Below are 17,263 nucleotides of genomic sequence, written 5' to 3' on the forward strand. Positions count from 1 at the left end.
TGGTAAGTGTTGTGCACATCAGTGGAAAGCATTCTGCAGGTTAGCACAGAAGCCAGCCATGCCCCGATGTCATAGTCGTTCCAACACTTTGAGCGACCACTAATAATACACCCAATCATTAAAAAAAAAATAACTTGTCTCCACGTATGCACAAAAATAAATCAACTGGTTTGATGACAAAATGATAATTTATGTGGGGACAGAAGTAAAAGGTAGGAAGTTTATTTTGTTTTTTGGGTGGAGGGGTTTCCAGAATTAAATCCTTCAACGATATTTAGTAAAAATATACATTAATTCATGTATATAAAACGGGTGTAGTATGGTATGCCGGCGGCCGGGCTCCCGGCGACCAGCATACCGGTGCCGGGAGCCCGACCACCGGCATACCGACAGCGTGGCGAGCGCAAATGAGCCCCTTGCGGGCTCGCTGCGCCAGGCTATTTATTCTCCCTCCAGGGGGGGTCGTGGACCCCCACGAGGGAGAATATGTGTCGGTATGCCGGGTGTCAGGATTCCGGCGCCGGTATACTGTGCGCCGGGATCCCGACATTCGGCAACCAGAAGACCACCCTATAAAACAGCCAGTTTATGTGGTAAAACAATATACAGTAATTGTAAAATCTGCATGCTAACCAGTAGGCAAAACACCTCTTATCACCACACAAAAATGACTTTAAAGTAGAGATGAGCCCACCCGAACTTCAGGGATCTGAGGGAATCCGAGTTCCGGCTTGGGTTTTCCCGCCTGGCTCGGATTCCAAATTGAGGCAAAATGTCTTCATTATGGCTTCTGATCTTGCGGGTTTTGGATCCAATATAAGTGCCTACAGCTGTGACTCTGAGCGAGAGCTGTGTGCCTCTGACGTCTGTGCTGGGGCTGACACCATGAGTGTGCTGAGCTAAATTGTTATATCTGTCCACTCCAGGCTGAGCTAAATTGTCTGTCCATCCACTCCTGTCCTGTGCTGCTGGGCTGAACTATTTGTCCTCCTGCATTGACTGCAGCTTTGCTGAGCTGACCTATCTGAGTGTCCACTCCAGTCCCCTTAGTGTAATATTAGCTGAGCTAGATATACTGTACAGGCAGTTAGCAAGTCATTATTTTTATAGTGCAGGGACTTACATCTATTGTCTAAGTGTGTCACATTGGTGCTGCTACGTAACCCTAAGTGTCACTGCCCGCTGTGCAGCTGCAGCCCAGTGCTAATATATATTTTTGTACAACTGGTGTGTGCTGTATGTGCTGTGCCCCGGTGCATTCACATAAATAATATAAGCAGTGTGACTCCGTAGTGAGTGGTATTTTTCAAAAAAAGAAAGTTCAAGTTAATAAATAATACTATTATACTATACAGGTTGAGTATCCCTTATCCAAAATGCTTGGGACCAGAGGTATTTTGGATATGGGATTTTTCCGTATTTTGGAATAATTGCATACCATAATGAGATATCATGGTGATGGGACCTAAATCTAAGCACAGAATGCAGTTATGTTACATATACACCTTACACACACAGCCTGAAGGTAATTTTAGCCAATATTTTTTATAACTTTGTGCATTAAACAAAGTGTGTCTACATTCACACAATTCATTTATGTTTCATATACACCTTATATACACAACCTGAAGGTCATTTAATACAATATTATTAATAACTTTGTGTATTAAACAAAGTTTGTGTACATTGAACCATAAAAAAACAAAGATTTCACTATCTCACTCTCACTCAAAAAAGTCCGTATTTCGGAATATTCCGTATTTCGGAATATTTGGATATGGGATTCTCAACCTGTAGTTGTTTTTTGTACACCTTTTATGTGCTCAGCTGTTCCCCTGTGCATTCACGTCACATAAGCAGTGTGACTTCATAGCGTGTGGTCACAGGGCCGGTGCTAGGGTGTTCGGCGCCCCCCTGCAAACTATAAATTTGCGCCCTCCCATATTTTACAACGCGACAGCGTGCTGCAAAAAGGGGTGTGGTCTCACAAGGAAGGGGCGTAGCCACACAATAGTACCCCCATTTCAAATTACAAATTACGCCACACAGTAGCACACTCTTATTCACATTACCCCGCGCATAGTAGTGCTGTTTATACACAATGTCCCCAGTAGTGGTGCCAGTAATACACATAATTCCCCCAGTAGTAGCGCCGCTTATACACATAATAGCCCCAGTAGTAGCGCCGCTTATACACATAATAGCCCCTGTAGTAGTGCCGGTTATAGATATAATAGTCCCTGTAGTAGCGCCGGTTATACACATAATAGCCCCTGTAGTAGCGCTGGTTATACACATAACAAATATACAAAATATGCCCCCCCTCCCACACACACACATATATATATATATATATATATAGCAAGTGGAAGAACTGCGGCACTCGTAATAGATGAAGGTAAAGGTGCTATTTATTGGATCAAGTCCATCATAAAAATGCCATGCAAGGCCGACGTTTCGGTGCCATGCACCGTTTTCAAGGCAGGCATGAACAAGTGGACAAACAAACAATACATGTGAATTACACTCACCTAAATAGGAGACAAGTCACCGCTCCACGGGAGAGCCGGGTCCGGCGTGCGCTTCCGCCAGCTGCAGCCGCGGGTGCGTCACGTCCGGTGACGTCAAACGGCATCTGCTTTGGTTACCTTAGCAACGCGTCCCGTTGCCCTGGCGACGCGTCTGTTTGCCGGGCCAACTGCAGTATGCCTCTGACTAATCTCACCGGCCCTCACCGCGGGCGTATACATGCAAACAAAAACATAATCCTGTAGTGAACATTAAAAACAAACACAGAAGTAAGCGTTAAACATATGCTCTAAGATGGAGATCACTACTGTGGAACATGCATGTGATGAACAGCAAATGATCACAACAGTCCGCAACAGCAGCATGCAAGGCGTTACTAGATGGAACAGTTCCATAGGCTGGCATATTTAGGGTGCAGGTCACACAGGTTGTCGTGACCTAAGTAATGCTGAAATATAAGTCCCTGCAGGGAGAATAAAGCAAAAAAAAAAACTTTGCTGCGAGGCTGTCAACGAAATACATTCCATTTAAGTCTCTCGTTCATTCCATGGGGGGCTACAGTGTTCAGGACGTGAATCCACCTGCTCTCACACTTGAGCAATTTACCGTCCCGATCGCCTCCTCTAATGGACACTGGTATATGGTCTATCAGGATATGTTTCAATTGCGCCAAAGTATGTCCTGCAGAGAGAAAGTGACGGGCCACAGGTTGGTCTGCCACCTTAGTCTTTAGGGCTTTGCTGATTGCTGAACGATGTAAGGCCATGCGCTCACGTACCGTCCGTGTTGTCTTGCCCACATAATACTTATTACATGGGCAGATGATGATGTATACTACATGGGTAGATAAGCATGATAGTGCAGAGTTAATCTTGAAGCTGCGATTGGTGTGTGGATGTTTGAAGCAGCTACCTGTAATCATGTGGTTGCAAGTAGTGCATCTTGGGCATTTATAACAGCCAGGAGGTCTGGTCATAAAATGTGGTTCCGCTGATGTTTGGCTGAAACCGGTGATATCGGTGTGAACCACCATATCGCGTATATTTCGGCCCCTAGTAAAACAAGCCATTGTTTTTTTTTGTCGAAAGCACTGTAGGTCTTTGTCTGTCGCGACAATTGGCCATAGTGCCCGACTGGCCCTTTGCACAACCTGACTTGAAGTGGTGAACGCCATTTTCCATGGTATGACTGTATTACTTGTGCGATCTCGTGGAAGTAACAACTGTTCTCGGCCCATGGATAAGACCTCCTGTTTTTGTTGCTTCAAGGATGTTAAACTGTATCCCCTTGTGATGAATTTGTCAATGACGCCATCAATCCCTCTAGCAGCTGTGGCGGGATTGTCTGCAATTCTGGCTACCCTCATCATTTGGGACTTAGGCAAACCCCTTTTGAGGGGTTTGGGATGATGGCTTGATGCCAACAGGAGTGTGTTTCTATCCGTGGGTTTAGAGTACACCTCCGTATGCAGGCCGTCCGGTTGAAGTGTAACAAGGACATCTAGGTAATGAATCGAGGACATGCTATGTTGGAAGGTCACCTTGATGGTAGACTCTCTGCTATTGATGTCTTCAACCATCTGATGGAGCAATTCTTCGCTACCAGTCCATAGGATGAACAGATCATCGATGTAACGCATGTAGATTTTAATGTGTCGTCGATAGTCATCGTTGTGAAAAAACATGATTGCCTCCTCATAGAACATAAAAATGTTCGCGTAACTGGGTGCCACATGGCTACCCATAGCGCAGCCTGACAGTTGGCGATAAAATTGGCCATTATAGATGAAATAATTTCTAGTCAGGGTGAGTTCTAAAAGCTGCATGAACAGGTCTATATCCATGTCGTTGATGCCTTGAGATTCGTAGAACTGTCTAGTAGCCGCCAGTCCCTGCTGATGGGGGATGGATGTATATAGACTGTTAATATCTAGCGTACACAGTATACTATTTGGTGGCACTTCACTAATCGCTGATAACCGTAGAAGAAAGTCCGTGGTGTCCTTGATAAGAGTGGGTTGACTCATCACGTGTGGTTGTAGTATACAGTCAAGATACATGGAGATGGGATGATACAGGGAGTTACGGGCTGAAATGATGGGTCGTCCGGGAGGTTGGGTCAGATTTTTATGGATCTTTGGGACGGTATACAGGACCGGGCAGACAGGAAATGGCTGTTGTAGTGCTTTCAAGAGTTTGGAATCAACGTCACCCCGCTGGTGTGCCAGTTGTAATAGATCTTGTAATTCCTTTTGATACTGGATGGTTGGATCTCTAGGTAATAGTTGGTATACTTGTCCATCAGCGAGTTGCCTATCAATCTCAGCCATGTAGTCAGATAAGTTCTGAATCACAATGGCGCCCCCCTTATCGGCAGGGCGCACTGTGATATCACGGTATCCTGATAAGTCGCGTAGGGCCTGGGACTCCTGACGACTCAGGTTATAGTGAATTCTGGGTTGCGCTTGAACAAATTTCTGTACTGAATTATCCATTAGTCGAGTGAAGGTCTTAATTGAACTGTTAGTAGATGTTGGATCAAACGTGGACGTGCTTCTCCTAGACAGGAACGCCTGTGTGGGTGTATCCTGTCTGAGAGGATCTGAATGTTGAAAGAATTCTTGTAAACGAAGAGACCTGGAAAACTGATGTAATTCAATATTCCAATTAAGGTCATTGTGAGGATTGGTGGGGACGAATGACAAGCCTTTACTTAAAACTTTTTCTTCAAAGTTTTAAGTAAAGGCTTGTCATTCGTCCCCACCAATCCTCACAATGACCTTAATTGGAATATTGAATTACATCAGTTTTCCAGGTCTCTTCGTTTACAAGAATTCTTTCAACATTCAGATCCTCTCAGACAGGATACACCCACACAGGCGTTCCTGTCTAGGAGAAGCACGTCCACGTTTAATCCAACATCTACTAACAGTTCAATTAAGACCTTCACTCGACTAATGGATAATTCAGTACAGAAATTTGTTCAAGCGCAACCCAGAATTCACTATAACCTGAGTCGTCAGGAGTCCCAGGCCCTACACGACTTATCAGGATACCGTGATATCACAGTGCGCCCTGCCGATAAGGGGGGCGCCATTGTGATTCAGAACTTATCTGACTACATGGCTGAGATTGATAGGCAACTCGCTGATGGACAAGTATACCAACTATTACCTAGAGATCCAACCATCCAGTATCAAAAGGAATTACAAGATCTATTACAACTGGCACACCAGCGGGGTGACGTTGATTCCAAACTCTTGAAAGCACTACAACAGCCATTTCCTGTCTGCCCGGTCCTGTATACCGTCCCAAAGATCCATAAAAATCTGACCCAACCTCCCGGACGACCCATCATTTCAGCCCGTAACTCCCTGTATCATCCCATCTCCATGTATCTTGACTGTATACTACAACCACACGTGATGAGTCAACCCACTCTTATCAAGGACACCACGGACTTTCTTCTACGGTTATCAGCGATTAGTGAAGTGCCACCAAATAGTATACTGTGTACGCTAGATATTAACAGTCTATATACATCCATCCCCCATCAGCAGGGACTGGCGGCTACTAGACAGTTCTACGAATCTCAAGGCATCAACGACATGGATATAGACCTGTTCATGCAGCTTTTAGAACTCACCCTGACTAGAAATTATTTCATCTATAATGGCCAATTTTATCGCCAACTGTCAGGCTGCGCTATGGGTAGCCATGTGGCACCCAGTTACGCGAACATTTTTATGTTCTATGAGGAGGCAATCATGTTTTTTCACAACCATGACTATCGACGACACATTAAAATCTACATGCGTTACTTCGATGATCTGTTCATCCTATGGACTGGTAGCGAAGAATTGCTCCATCAGATGGTTGAAGACATCAATAGCAGAGAGTCTACCATCAAGGTGACCTTCCAACATAGCATGTCCTCGATTCATTACCTAGATGTCCTTGTTACACTTCAACCGGACGGCCTGCATACGGAGGTGTACTCTAAACCCACGGATAGAAACACACTCCTGTTGGCATCAAGCCATCATCCCAAACCCCTCAAAAGGGGTTTGCCTAAGTCCCAAATGATGAGGGTAGCCAGAATTGCAGACAATCCCGCCACAGCTGCTAGAGGGATTGATGGCGTCATTGACAAATTCATCACAAGGGGATACAGTTTAACATCCTTGAAGCAACAAAAACAGGAGATCTTATCCATGGGCCGAGAACAGTTGTTACTTCCACGAGATCGCACAAGTAATACAGTCATACCATGGAAAATGGCGTTCACCACTTCAAGTCAGGTTGTGCAAAGGGCCAGTCAGGCACTATGGCCAATTGTCGCGACAGACAAAGACCTACAGTGCTTTCGACAAAAAAAAACCAATGGCTTGTTTTACTAGGGGACGAAATATACGCGATATGGTGGTTCACACCGATATCACCGGTTTCAGCCAAACATCAGCGGAACCACATTTTATGACCAGACCTCCTGGCTGTTATAAATGCCCAAGATGCACTACTTGCAACCACATGATTACAGGTAGCTGCTTTAAACATCCACACACCAATCGCAGCTTCAAGATTAACTCTGCACTATCATGCTTATCTACCCATGTAGTATACATCATCATCTGCCCATGTAATAAGTATTATGTGGGCAAGACAACACGGACGGTACGTGAGCGCATGGCCTTACATCGTTCAGCAATCAGCAAAGCCCTAAAGACTAAGGTGGCGGACCAACCTGTGGCTCGTCACTTTCTCTCTGCAGGACATACTTTGGCGCAATTGAAACATATCTTGATAGACCATATACCAGTGTCCATTAGAGGAGGCGATCGGGACGGTAAATTGCTCAAGTGTGAGAGCAGGTGGATTCACGTCCTGAACACTGTAGCCCCCCATGGAATGAACGAGAGACTTAACTGGAATGTATTTCGTTGACAGCCTCGCAGCAAAGTTTTTTTCTTGCTTTATTCTCCCTGCAGGGACTTATATTTCAGCATTACTTAGGTCACGACAACCTGTGTGACCTGCACCCTAAATATGCCAGCCTATGGAACTGTTCCATCTAGTAACGCCTTGCATGCTGCTGTTGCGGACTGTTGTGATCATTTGCTGTTCATCACATGCATGTTCCACAGTAGTGATCTCCATCTTAGAGCATATGTTTAACGCTTACTTCTGTGTTTGTTTTTAATGTTCACTACAGGATTATGTTTTTGTTTGCATGTAGGCGCCCGCGGTGAGGGCCGGTGAGATTAGTCAGAGGCATCCTGCAGTTGGCCCGGCAAACAGACGCGTCGCCAGGGCAACGGGACGCGTTGCTAAGGTAACCAAAGCGGATGCCGTTTGACGTCACCGGACGTGACGCACCCGCGGCTGCAGCTGGCGGAAGCGCACGCCGGACCCGGCTCTCCCGTGGAGCGGTGACTTGTCTCCTATTTAGGTGAGTGTAATTCACATGTATTGTTTGTTTGTCCACTTGTTCATGCCTGCCTTGAAAACGGTGCATGGCACCGAAACGTCGGCCTTGCATGGCATTTTTATGATGGACTTGATCCAATAAATAGCACCTTTACCTTCATCTATTACGAGTGCCGCAGTTCTTCCACTTGCTATAATTACTTCACTGAAGGCACCGCACATGACCCACATTAGCGACGAGTGACGGTTCAATTCTGCAATTATATATATATATATATATATATATATATATATACACACACACATACACACACATACATACACACAGATACACACACGCTTTCTCACTCACTCTCCCTCAACATACCATCTGGCTGTATGTGTAACAGTTTGGTACCGTGTATCTCTGCCCGCTTTTCGGCCAGGACATGCCGGACACTGCAGGGAGGTAGGCGGAAGCTTCAAGCTGCCGACGCCGCTGCCTGTCAAACAGCAGCAGGGGCCCAGGCGCACCACAGAGATACAGAGCAGGGAAAGCGCCTCTCCAGCCTGGCGCCTACCTGCTTTGCATCCCGTTGCTGAGCGGGTAGCGCCGGGCCGGAGTGGTCATTTAAAAAAAAAAAGTTAAAGTAAATAAATAATACTATTATACAGTACTATAGTTGTTTTTTCTTTGGTACAACTTGTGTGTGCTGTACTCTATACCACTGCGTTCACATAATATTCACTGATTCGTTATGACTCAGAAGAACAGGAGCAGCGACCAAGTACTAGTGCCGTGGTTACTGCCAGTCATGATAGTACTAAAACAGGTGGTCCAGGGGGAAGAAAGTTTAGGAAAGGGCACCTGAAATCAAAATCTTTCTTGTATTTTATGGCCTTTTTTCCCGTGCAGAACAGCCTCACACATGTTCATTTTAATCAATCAACCAACCAACCAACCAACTAACTAACTATTCTTGTATTTGTTTTTATGGCCTTTTCACTCCTGATTTGCTGCAAAACAGAAGGTCAATATAGTCCATGTCTCAATGTTTTACCTTCCTTCCACTATATACTCCACCTCCATTTCCCGGTATTGCCCTCTGGTCTCTGAGCTAGTTCTTGATTAATAAAAACATTCTTAGTTACTTTCTATGGGGTCGTATAGTTTATGGAACTGCCATCCTGTCTGACACTATAGTCTGTTTCCTAGATGTGCCATGTTTGAAGTAGAATTGTCACATATTTGTGGTCAAAATTGACTGGAAATAAGTGCTATGCAGATCCAAAACCAAAACACGGGGGTCGGCGCACAGATCTACTTTAAAGGTTGAATGACGTTAAGTATGCGTAATAGGAGGTACTGTTATTACATGTTCTTTCCACAGAGTAAGTGTGGCTATCTTATATGATTAGAATGTATGGTGAGTCTATTTTCTTTATTGCATCTGCATAAGGAAACCAGAGACACTAACTGCAGGTAGTTAAGGACAGAGAGATAATAAAATATAAAGAACGGAGATGTAAGAAACCCATTACTATTATTACATACATGCATTGCTATTAGTTGATACACTTTTAGTGTGCTACATGAAGAAAAAGATGGTAAGCAGATGGTTATTGTAATGACTATGAATCTTGATTGGCTACTTTGCTTTATAGGTACAATGCCCTTCGTCTGATGCTGCTGGAGAGACTGCAACAACTGACTGATAATGAAAGTTTTGCTTGAACAAAACACTACAGCCCAGAATGTACAGTGATCTGAGAGTGACAAGTATCTCCAAACTCACTCACCATGGACCTTACACTTCTTCTATGTGACATCATGTGACCTTTTATGTTCATTTTGTTGGGCTATCTATGCAGCCTGAGCCTTACTTCCTCCAATGACCTCGTTGCTACCACCATACATGAAATAGTAAAGTTTTAGGGTGATATATCATCTTGATACTTTGACATTTAGACATGTTAAAGATCAAGTGAATGAATCATGGAGCAAAATAATATACCTGAAATAAGTTTTATTTTATTAAAGTTCTCCAACTAAACCTAAAGGAGCAACCCAGCTCCTCTCAACTTGCTGAGCCATGGTAGCCTATGTCCGTGACCCCTGCAGCTACAGAGGTACCTGTAACAATCCCATCTCTGGGGCTTGGCACCCTGTAGAGGTTTACATTAGTATGCTGCTAATTGGATAGCTACATGGAACTCCAGGGTTCTGCCATGTAGGATTGAGGTTTTTTCGTGAAATCAAAAGGTGGAGATGTATCAAAACTTGGAGAGATAAAGTAGAAAGAGTTTAATTGCCAACCAATTAACTTCTGTCATTTTACATGCTGTGTTTGAAAAATGACATTGAGGAACTGATTGCTTGGTATTTTATCTCTCTCTACTTTCTCTGTCTACAAGCTTTGATAAATCTACCCCAACATTAGCTGGAATTCTTTAATAAAAACTCTCCTGTATTTGCTGTAAGCAAACATAGTCAAATGAGTGTATTGAATGAGGACCTGACAAGCCTATACATAGACAAGAGGTATCCCATTAACACCCCTAAACGGTAGACCGATAAATAATGGTAGTGTATGTATTGGGCTCTCATCCAGTGTGAGCCAAACCTCTGGGGTGAAAACAGGTTCTGGATGGAAGTGTGTGATTCACACAGTAATAAATGTGCATATAGTAAAAGAAATCCTATATAATAGGTTCACACTGCTCCTCACCTCTATGGGGGAAATTCAAGTGGCGCCCAATGGAACAATTTAAGTGTTGTTTTATTTGGTGGAGCACAGCCGCCGGGGATAACATTACTGTTATGTTGTTCCACCATTTTGACGGTCTGGTAAATAGTAATTTAAGAATGCACAGCCAATGCGGTACTAATGCTACTTCATAACAGTATAAAAGACAATATATACAATATCATACCTCCCAACTTTTGTCCTCATCGACACGGGACCTCTGCGCATCGTAGCCGCGTGCGACCCAAAAAGGGGGGTGGCCTCGCATGTGAGGGGGCATGGCATCAACCGCCTGGTCGTGGCCTCACACCACGGACTCGTTTTCTGCATTTAGGGGACGTGCCCAGCACTCCCGGAGCAGCTGGGCAGCTGCCAACACACTTCCCCTCATTGAATAGATGCTGTGCGCGTGCGCACGGCATCTATTCAGAGATCACTCGCTGCTTTGCTTAGCAGAGCAGCGGGTGATCAAAGGCTCCCCCAACTTACCCCCCGCCCGCGGAACACTGCTGCCCACGGGAGGGACAGCGGGACAGTGTCCAAATAGTGGGACTGTCCCGCTAGAATCGGGACAGTTCGGAGATATGCAATAGCAATTAAAAATCAGTGGAGTGGCTCATTTGGCTCCTTCTCCATTATTCCAGTACAATCCCCTCTACTGATTTGTAACCAATATTGTATATACAGTACATTGTCTTACTGTTATGAACTGTAATTAGTACTGCATTGACTGTGCATTATTAAATTATTCCTTTTATGCTAATTTATTACTGTGTGAATCCCACACTCCCATACAGAACCTATTTTCACCCCAGCGGTTTGTCTCACATTGGATAAGCGCCCAATACATATACTACTATTATTAATCAGACATATTCAACTGTCTACATTGGAGGATTGAACTTATCTACCATGTGTCAGTCTGGACCTGTGCTTTTGGGGAAAATCTATTCTGCAACTTTACTAACAATTATTTTATATACACTGCATAGCTATATTTAGGAGTGAAGAGCCTAGATCTGGAAAACTCCCTCTGAAAGTTAGGCCCCTGAGTAAAATTTATGCTGTGCACAGAGCGGGCCAGAAACAAAGATTAGTGTTTTTATGTAATATTTTATACACCTCAAATCAGGGGCGTCTCTAGAAAAGAGGGGACCCGTGTGCAGACTCCGTGTGTGGGCCCCCTCCTCTCCTGTAGCTGTAACCACCACTGCTAGCGGTCTGAGCGCTGTAGACTCTGGCACCGCACCATTTTTCGGAGTCCTGCACATGCGCTGTAGACTCTGGCACTGTGCCAGAGTCTCGAGTGGTCAGTGCGCTAGCAGCGGCGCGACGGCTACGGGAGAGGAGGGGGCCCATACACGGTCAGCAATGGACTCCGGAAAGGTAAGTATAGGAGAAACACCTATGCCTCAAATGAGCCGCCTGCTATGCACACATTAGCCCAACACTACTGACCCCACAAAATACTAGTGCCCCACCGAGCGACTGCCACAGTATATTAGTCAGCCCTCCCCCACACTGTATAGCAACCAGTGCAGTAGTGAGCTCCTCTTCCCAAAGTATAGCAGCCACTGGGCCTAATTTAGACTGGATCGCTGCAGCGATTGCAGTCTGAAGCCCTTCGGGGGGTGCTCCCACGCACTCCGTGAAGCCCAATGAGATGCGATCACCTCTGCCTGAGTGACAGGCAGAGGCAGTCGCGGGGCGGAAGGGGGTGTGCCAGCAGCGTTATAATGCCATTGGTGGGGTGCGGCCCGGACAATGCAGGCGTGTCTGGACCATTGCAGGGGCGGGCCGCTGCAGCTGCATGACGTCACACACAGCCACTGCGACCCGGGACTCAGTGGGTAGCCACCTGCCAGCGCAGGCAGGGGGCTTCTCGGCGGGTGCAAAAGCTAAATTTAGCACATCTACGATGAGATCTGAATTACCCCCACAGTTCCTCGTCTCCCCCAATAGGTCAGGCAGGGAGGTTCCTTTCCTCATAGTATAACAGTCAGGATCACTCCTCCCCATAGTATACAAGGCAGTGCCCCATTTACCTATTGTACAATGTAACAGTCTACATCACCTTCCATTTACACAATAGTAGCCTTGGTTCTTAATCTATCTACTTTATCGTAGCCAGTATCATGCTCAATCACGGTACATCCAGTGTATTATTGGTGCAGGGATATCGGCTTTCATATAATTAGCAGCAATTCATAGTGATTCCTTATACTCCATTGTCCCACCCTAACCGGAATCAGTATGATTTACCAGTGGGCGGGATGCCGGTTGTCCATATTCCAATAGCGGCATCCCGCCAGACTGCCAGCAGCAGGGCAACCACAAAGAGTCCCCTTGCGGGCTCAGTGGCTCGCCACAGGTCCTATTCCCACTCTATGGGTGTCATGGAATAGTCCTGTTTTGCCAGGATTCAGGCTGGCGGCATTGCATCGGTATCCTGACACCTGACAAATTGAACGGATCCCCCCTAAACAGTGTCAGTGGGTAAAAAGACTAAACTTGATCCTGTGAAACGCCAGATGATGACTAGTGAGCATAGTGTAAGCAGCAGCTATAAGCTCCAACCATTTACACATCAGCACCAGTGTATCATTTTGCCTCCATGACACTCAACTGTCACTAGCGCACTTTTTTTTTTTTTTTTTCTAACAAAGAACCTGGCATAGCCCATATGGCAACATCTGTTTATGTCACAATAGCAATAATCTACATGCTGCTACTTAATACTGTCTTTAAAAATAGTTTTTCTGCTTTTGATTAAAAAAAGATATTCAGGGAGATTTGTTTGTGAGTAATGTTAGTGTGTATTTTGATGTAAATTGTAACTCATATTATGAATGTATTTTTTATTTTTCAAATATCCGAACCACAGCCTCTGGAAATAACAATGTGACCCCTGCTGAACGATTTATCACATTCACATTGTCACAATGAATGTATTTTTTTTTGTTATTTAATAATATGCTGAATAAAAATTAATTTAAGTAACCAAACATATGAACATATGACTAGTAAGGGAAACAGGGGGGGGTGTAATAGGAGGATGAGTGCTACAAGAACATGGGCACTTCTCTAAAGCACATTGATGCCTACATGAGTAACTGTATTATTAGGTGTTATGGGGTTTAGTGCTAACCGTGCACGTTTATGTTTGCTGATACCGCTTCTCCTGTTTATATTAATGTGGTGGGCGGTGCTGCTATCTACAAGATGGCACGTTGAGTTGCCAGCCAATGTATGAATGTATAATAGTTGCCTCGCCACAGTAGTGTATCTGGCTGCTGGGCTCCGGGCTGCGTGGGAGATCTTGCACAAGCCGACTGAAACTGGCCGAGAGGAGAGACACAGCGCATCAGCACTAGGCAGGTGTGTTCTGGGCTCTGGCAAGGATCGGCGGACCGGGAGTTTTCACTCCACCACTCCCGGCAGAGGAGATGTTAATACACAAAGCGGTTTCAATACCGCTAGTCGGGATCCCGGCGGTCACAATGCCAAAACTAGTGGTGAAATGCCGCCACCGAAATACCGGCCCCACAGGCTTTTCTTCCACGGTGGCGCAGCGAGCCACCGTGCCCGCAAGGGGTTTTCTACTAGCGCTCGCCCCGCTACCGTCATTTTGGTGGCTGGGATCCCGCTGTCTGTATATTGACGGCCGGGATCCCAGCCGCCGGTATTTCATACTGAACCCATTAATGCATCTCATCGGTACTGCTTCCTGATTGCACGATCTGTGCTTCTATAATACATCTTCCCATGTCCCCAAAGATGTGTGATGAATTGCTTTCATAATCTCTGATATTCTTTTCCAAAAGTAGGCAAATATGTTTAAAGCATCTGCCTTTACAGTTCTTCCCTTCACCAGAAACAAATGTTATTCCTCTACCTTATGTGGCAACTGTTCCCCACATCACTTTAATTACAAGCTCTTCTGTGTGAGGTATTTTTATCTTTTGTTTAGTGTTGTCTCCTATATATTAGCCCTGTGACTCTGTGCCTGCATTTCTAACGCTGGGTGGAGTCACAGACCTGGGCGGACTTAGCAGCTCCTGGCCTGTCCCAGTGTCAGCACACCACACACCACAGAAGGGACCACCAGCCACAGATTCAACAGACCATTTCCTGCCACAACCCAGCAGTGCACTGACGCCCCACACTGCCAGGTAAGTATGGACACCCAGACACCCTCACCCCACACCACCCCTCCCCTGCAAACACCCACCACCACCTAACACACCCACCTTCCCCACCACGGCGGGACACACACCCGCTACCGAGGCCGCCGATAATCCCCCCTACCATCTGTAAGAGTGCAGCCGTGCCGCGGCCACACACACCGCTCCCCCCCTCCCCACTACCGCTGCACACACTGGCCGGCGGTGGGGGGAGCGGAGGCCGCTGCGGCTGTATGACCCGGGGAACAGGGCCGGCGGTGGGGGGAGCGGAGGCCGCTGCGGCTGTATGACCCGGGGAACTGGGCCGGCGGTGGGGGGGAGCGGAGGCCGCTGCAGCTGTATGACCCGGGGAACAGGGCCGGCGGTGGGGGGAGCGGAGGCCGCTGCGGCTGTATGACCCGGGGAACAGGGCCGGCGGTGGGGGGAGCGGAGGCCGCTGCGGCTGTATGACCCGGGGATCAGGGCCGGCGGTGGGGGGAGCAGAGCATCCAGCCACCGATGGCACAGATGGGACACACTGCCCGGAAGCCCACTGACACCCGCACCCCACCCTCTGCACCAGCCCGTCGCCTGTTCCCATATGCAGCCACTGACATGCTGCCCGGGACCCGCCGTCCGCAACACGGAGTAACAGTAACACAGGCCATAGCTGTATATGCGGCATCACCCTGACAGCACGCCACACCTGACTCTGTACCAGCATTATCTCTCTCGCCGCTGCTGCCTCCGACCTGTTTCCAAACATCCAGCGGGGTCGTCGGGTCGGAGGCAGCAGCAGCGACAGAGATAACGCTGGTACAGAGTCAGGTGCGGCGTGCTGTCAGGGTGATGCCGCATGTACAGCTATGGCCTGTGTTACCAGAGGCGGATTGGCCATAGGGTTTGTAGGGAAGATTCCCGGCGGGCCGACGCACCCGTGGGGCCTGTTTTGTTTGAGGACATGTGGTAATTTTTATAGACATAATGAATAAGATGCAAAATAATTTGCATATATGAAAATGACTTTGCCACTTGCCTGTGATTGCAGATGATCTAGTGTATGCTCTGTCTGCCTGCTTGGCTGACATATAAGATTGAGTGAATAGTGATTGGGATACGGTTGGTGTAATAAGCAAGAAAATATATATTTCTAAAGAATGATATTGTTTCCTAAATTCTGAAGGTGTATCATATAATGTGCTCATAATATTTAATTTTATTTCTTTTTAACTTCCCCCTTGATGCTGGACATGCCCACTATCTGGAAAGTCTTGGGGGGAGGGTGCTGCTGCCATGGCCCATGGCTAGACCTTATAGGCCCTACACACTGGCCGATCCGCCACAGAGCTGCCCGATGGCGGATACGGGCGATCCGTCGGGCAGGGGGGCAGTGACGAGGGGAGTGAAGTTTCTTCTCTCCCCCCGTCACCCGGCTGCATTGAAATGTAGGCAAATATGGACGAGATTGTCCATATTGGCCTGCATGTACAGCCGATGGGGGACCAGCGATGAACGAGCACGGGGCCGAACATCGTTCATCGCTGGAGCCTCCACACTGCATGATATGAACGTTACCTTGTTCATTAATGAACGAGATCGTTCATATCGTGCAGTCATGTCGGCCAGTGTGTAGGGCCCATTACACCTCTGGTGCTGCCCATGTGGGGCCACTAGTACAAATTTTTCCAGGGCCGCTTTTTGTTCCCAATCCGCCCCTGTGTGTTACTGTAACTCCGTGTTGTGCAGACAGCGCCCTCACCCACCCACTCACATACGGTGTGCCCCCCATATCACCCATCCCACCAGGTGCACCAAGCCCCACTCGCACCCCGCCCATCACAAGGGGGGAAACAAGTAGCGGACCCCACATATACCAACACCTATCACCACACACACTGCAACCACTTCTACCTTACACACACCCTCCACACTTCTAACAATGTGCACGCACCCTCCACTTCCCTTTCCCCTCCCCCCAACACACACACACACACTCATCCTCCACACTCCTACCAACACGCACCCACCCTCCACTTCCCTTTCCCCTCCCCCCAACACACACACACTCTCACCCTCCACACTCCTACCAACACGCCCGCACCCTCCACTTCCCTTTCCCCTTCCCCCAACACACACTCACCCTCCACACTCCTACCAACACGCCGCACCCTCCACTTCCCTTTCCCCCAACACACACACACTCTCACCCTCCACACTCCTACCAACACGCCTGCACCCTCCACTTCACTTTCCCCTTCCCCCAACACACACACACACACTCCACACTCCTACCAACACGCCCGCACCCTCCACTTCGCTTTCCCCTCCCCCCTACACACACACTCACCCTCCACATGCCCGCACCCTCCACTCCCCCCCCCCTACACAAGCACCCTCCACACTCCTAACAACACGCCCG

The 17,263-nt window shown here is 47.1% G+C and overlaps 1 protein-coding gene and 1 long non-coding RNA gene across 9 annotated transcripts in view; one reads left to right on the forward strand and one right to left on the reverse strand.

Annotated features, from left to right (window-relative positions):
• The window catches only part of RASSF4 (Ras association domain family member 4), a 467,259-nt gene extending 453,582 nt beyond the window's left edge, over positions 1 to 13,677 (forward strand). For all 8 annotated transcript variants that reach the window (XM_063958615.1, XM_063958612.1, XM_063958620.1 and 5 more), the window contains one exon: positions 9,600 to 13,677. In XM_063958615.1, the coding sequence (XP_063814685.1) occupies positions 9,600 to 9,669 (70 nt within the window). In that variant the 3' untranslated portion in view covers positions 9,670 to 13,677. The remainder of the gene's footprint in view (positions 1 to 9,599) is intronic.
• The window catches only part of LOC135055035 (uncharacterized), a 272,995-nt gene that overhangs the window by 146,703 nt on the left and 109,029 nt on the right, over positions 1 to 17,263 (reverse strand). The gene's annotated exons all lie outside the window — the stretch shown is intronic.

Source organism: Pseudophryne corroboree, chromosome 3, assembly GCF_028390025.1.
Source record: "Pseudophryne corroboree isolate aPseCor3 chromosome 3, aPseCor3.hap2, whole genome shotgun sequence".
In the NCBI taxonomy this organism is placed as follows: domain Eukaryota; kingdom Metazoa; phylum Chordata; class Amphibia; order Anura; family Myobatrachidae; genus Pseudophryne; species Pseudophryne corroboree.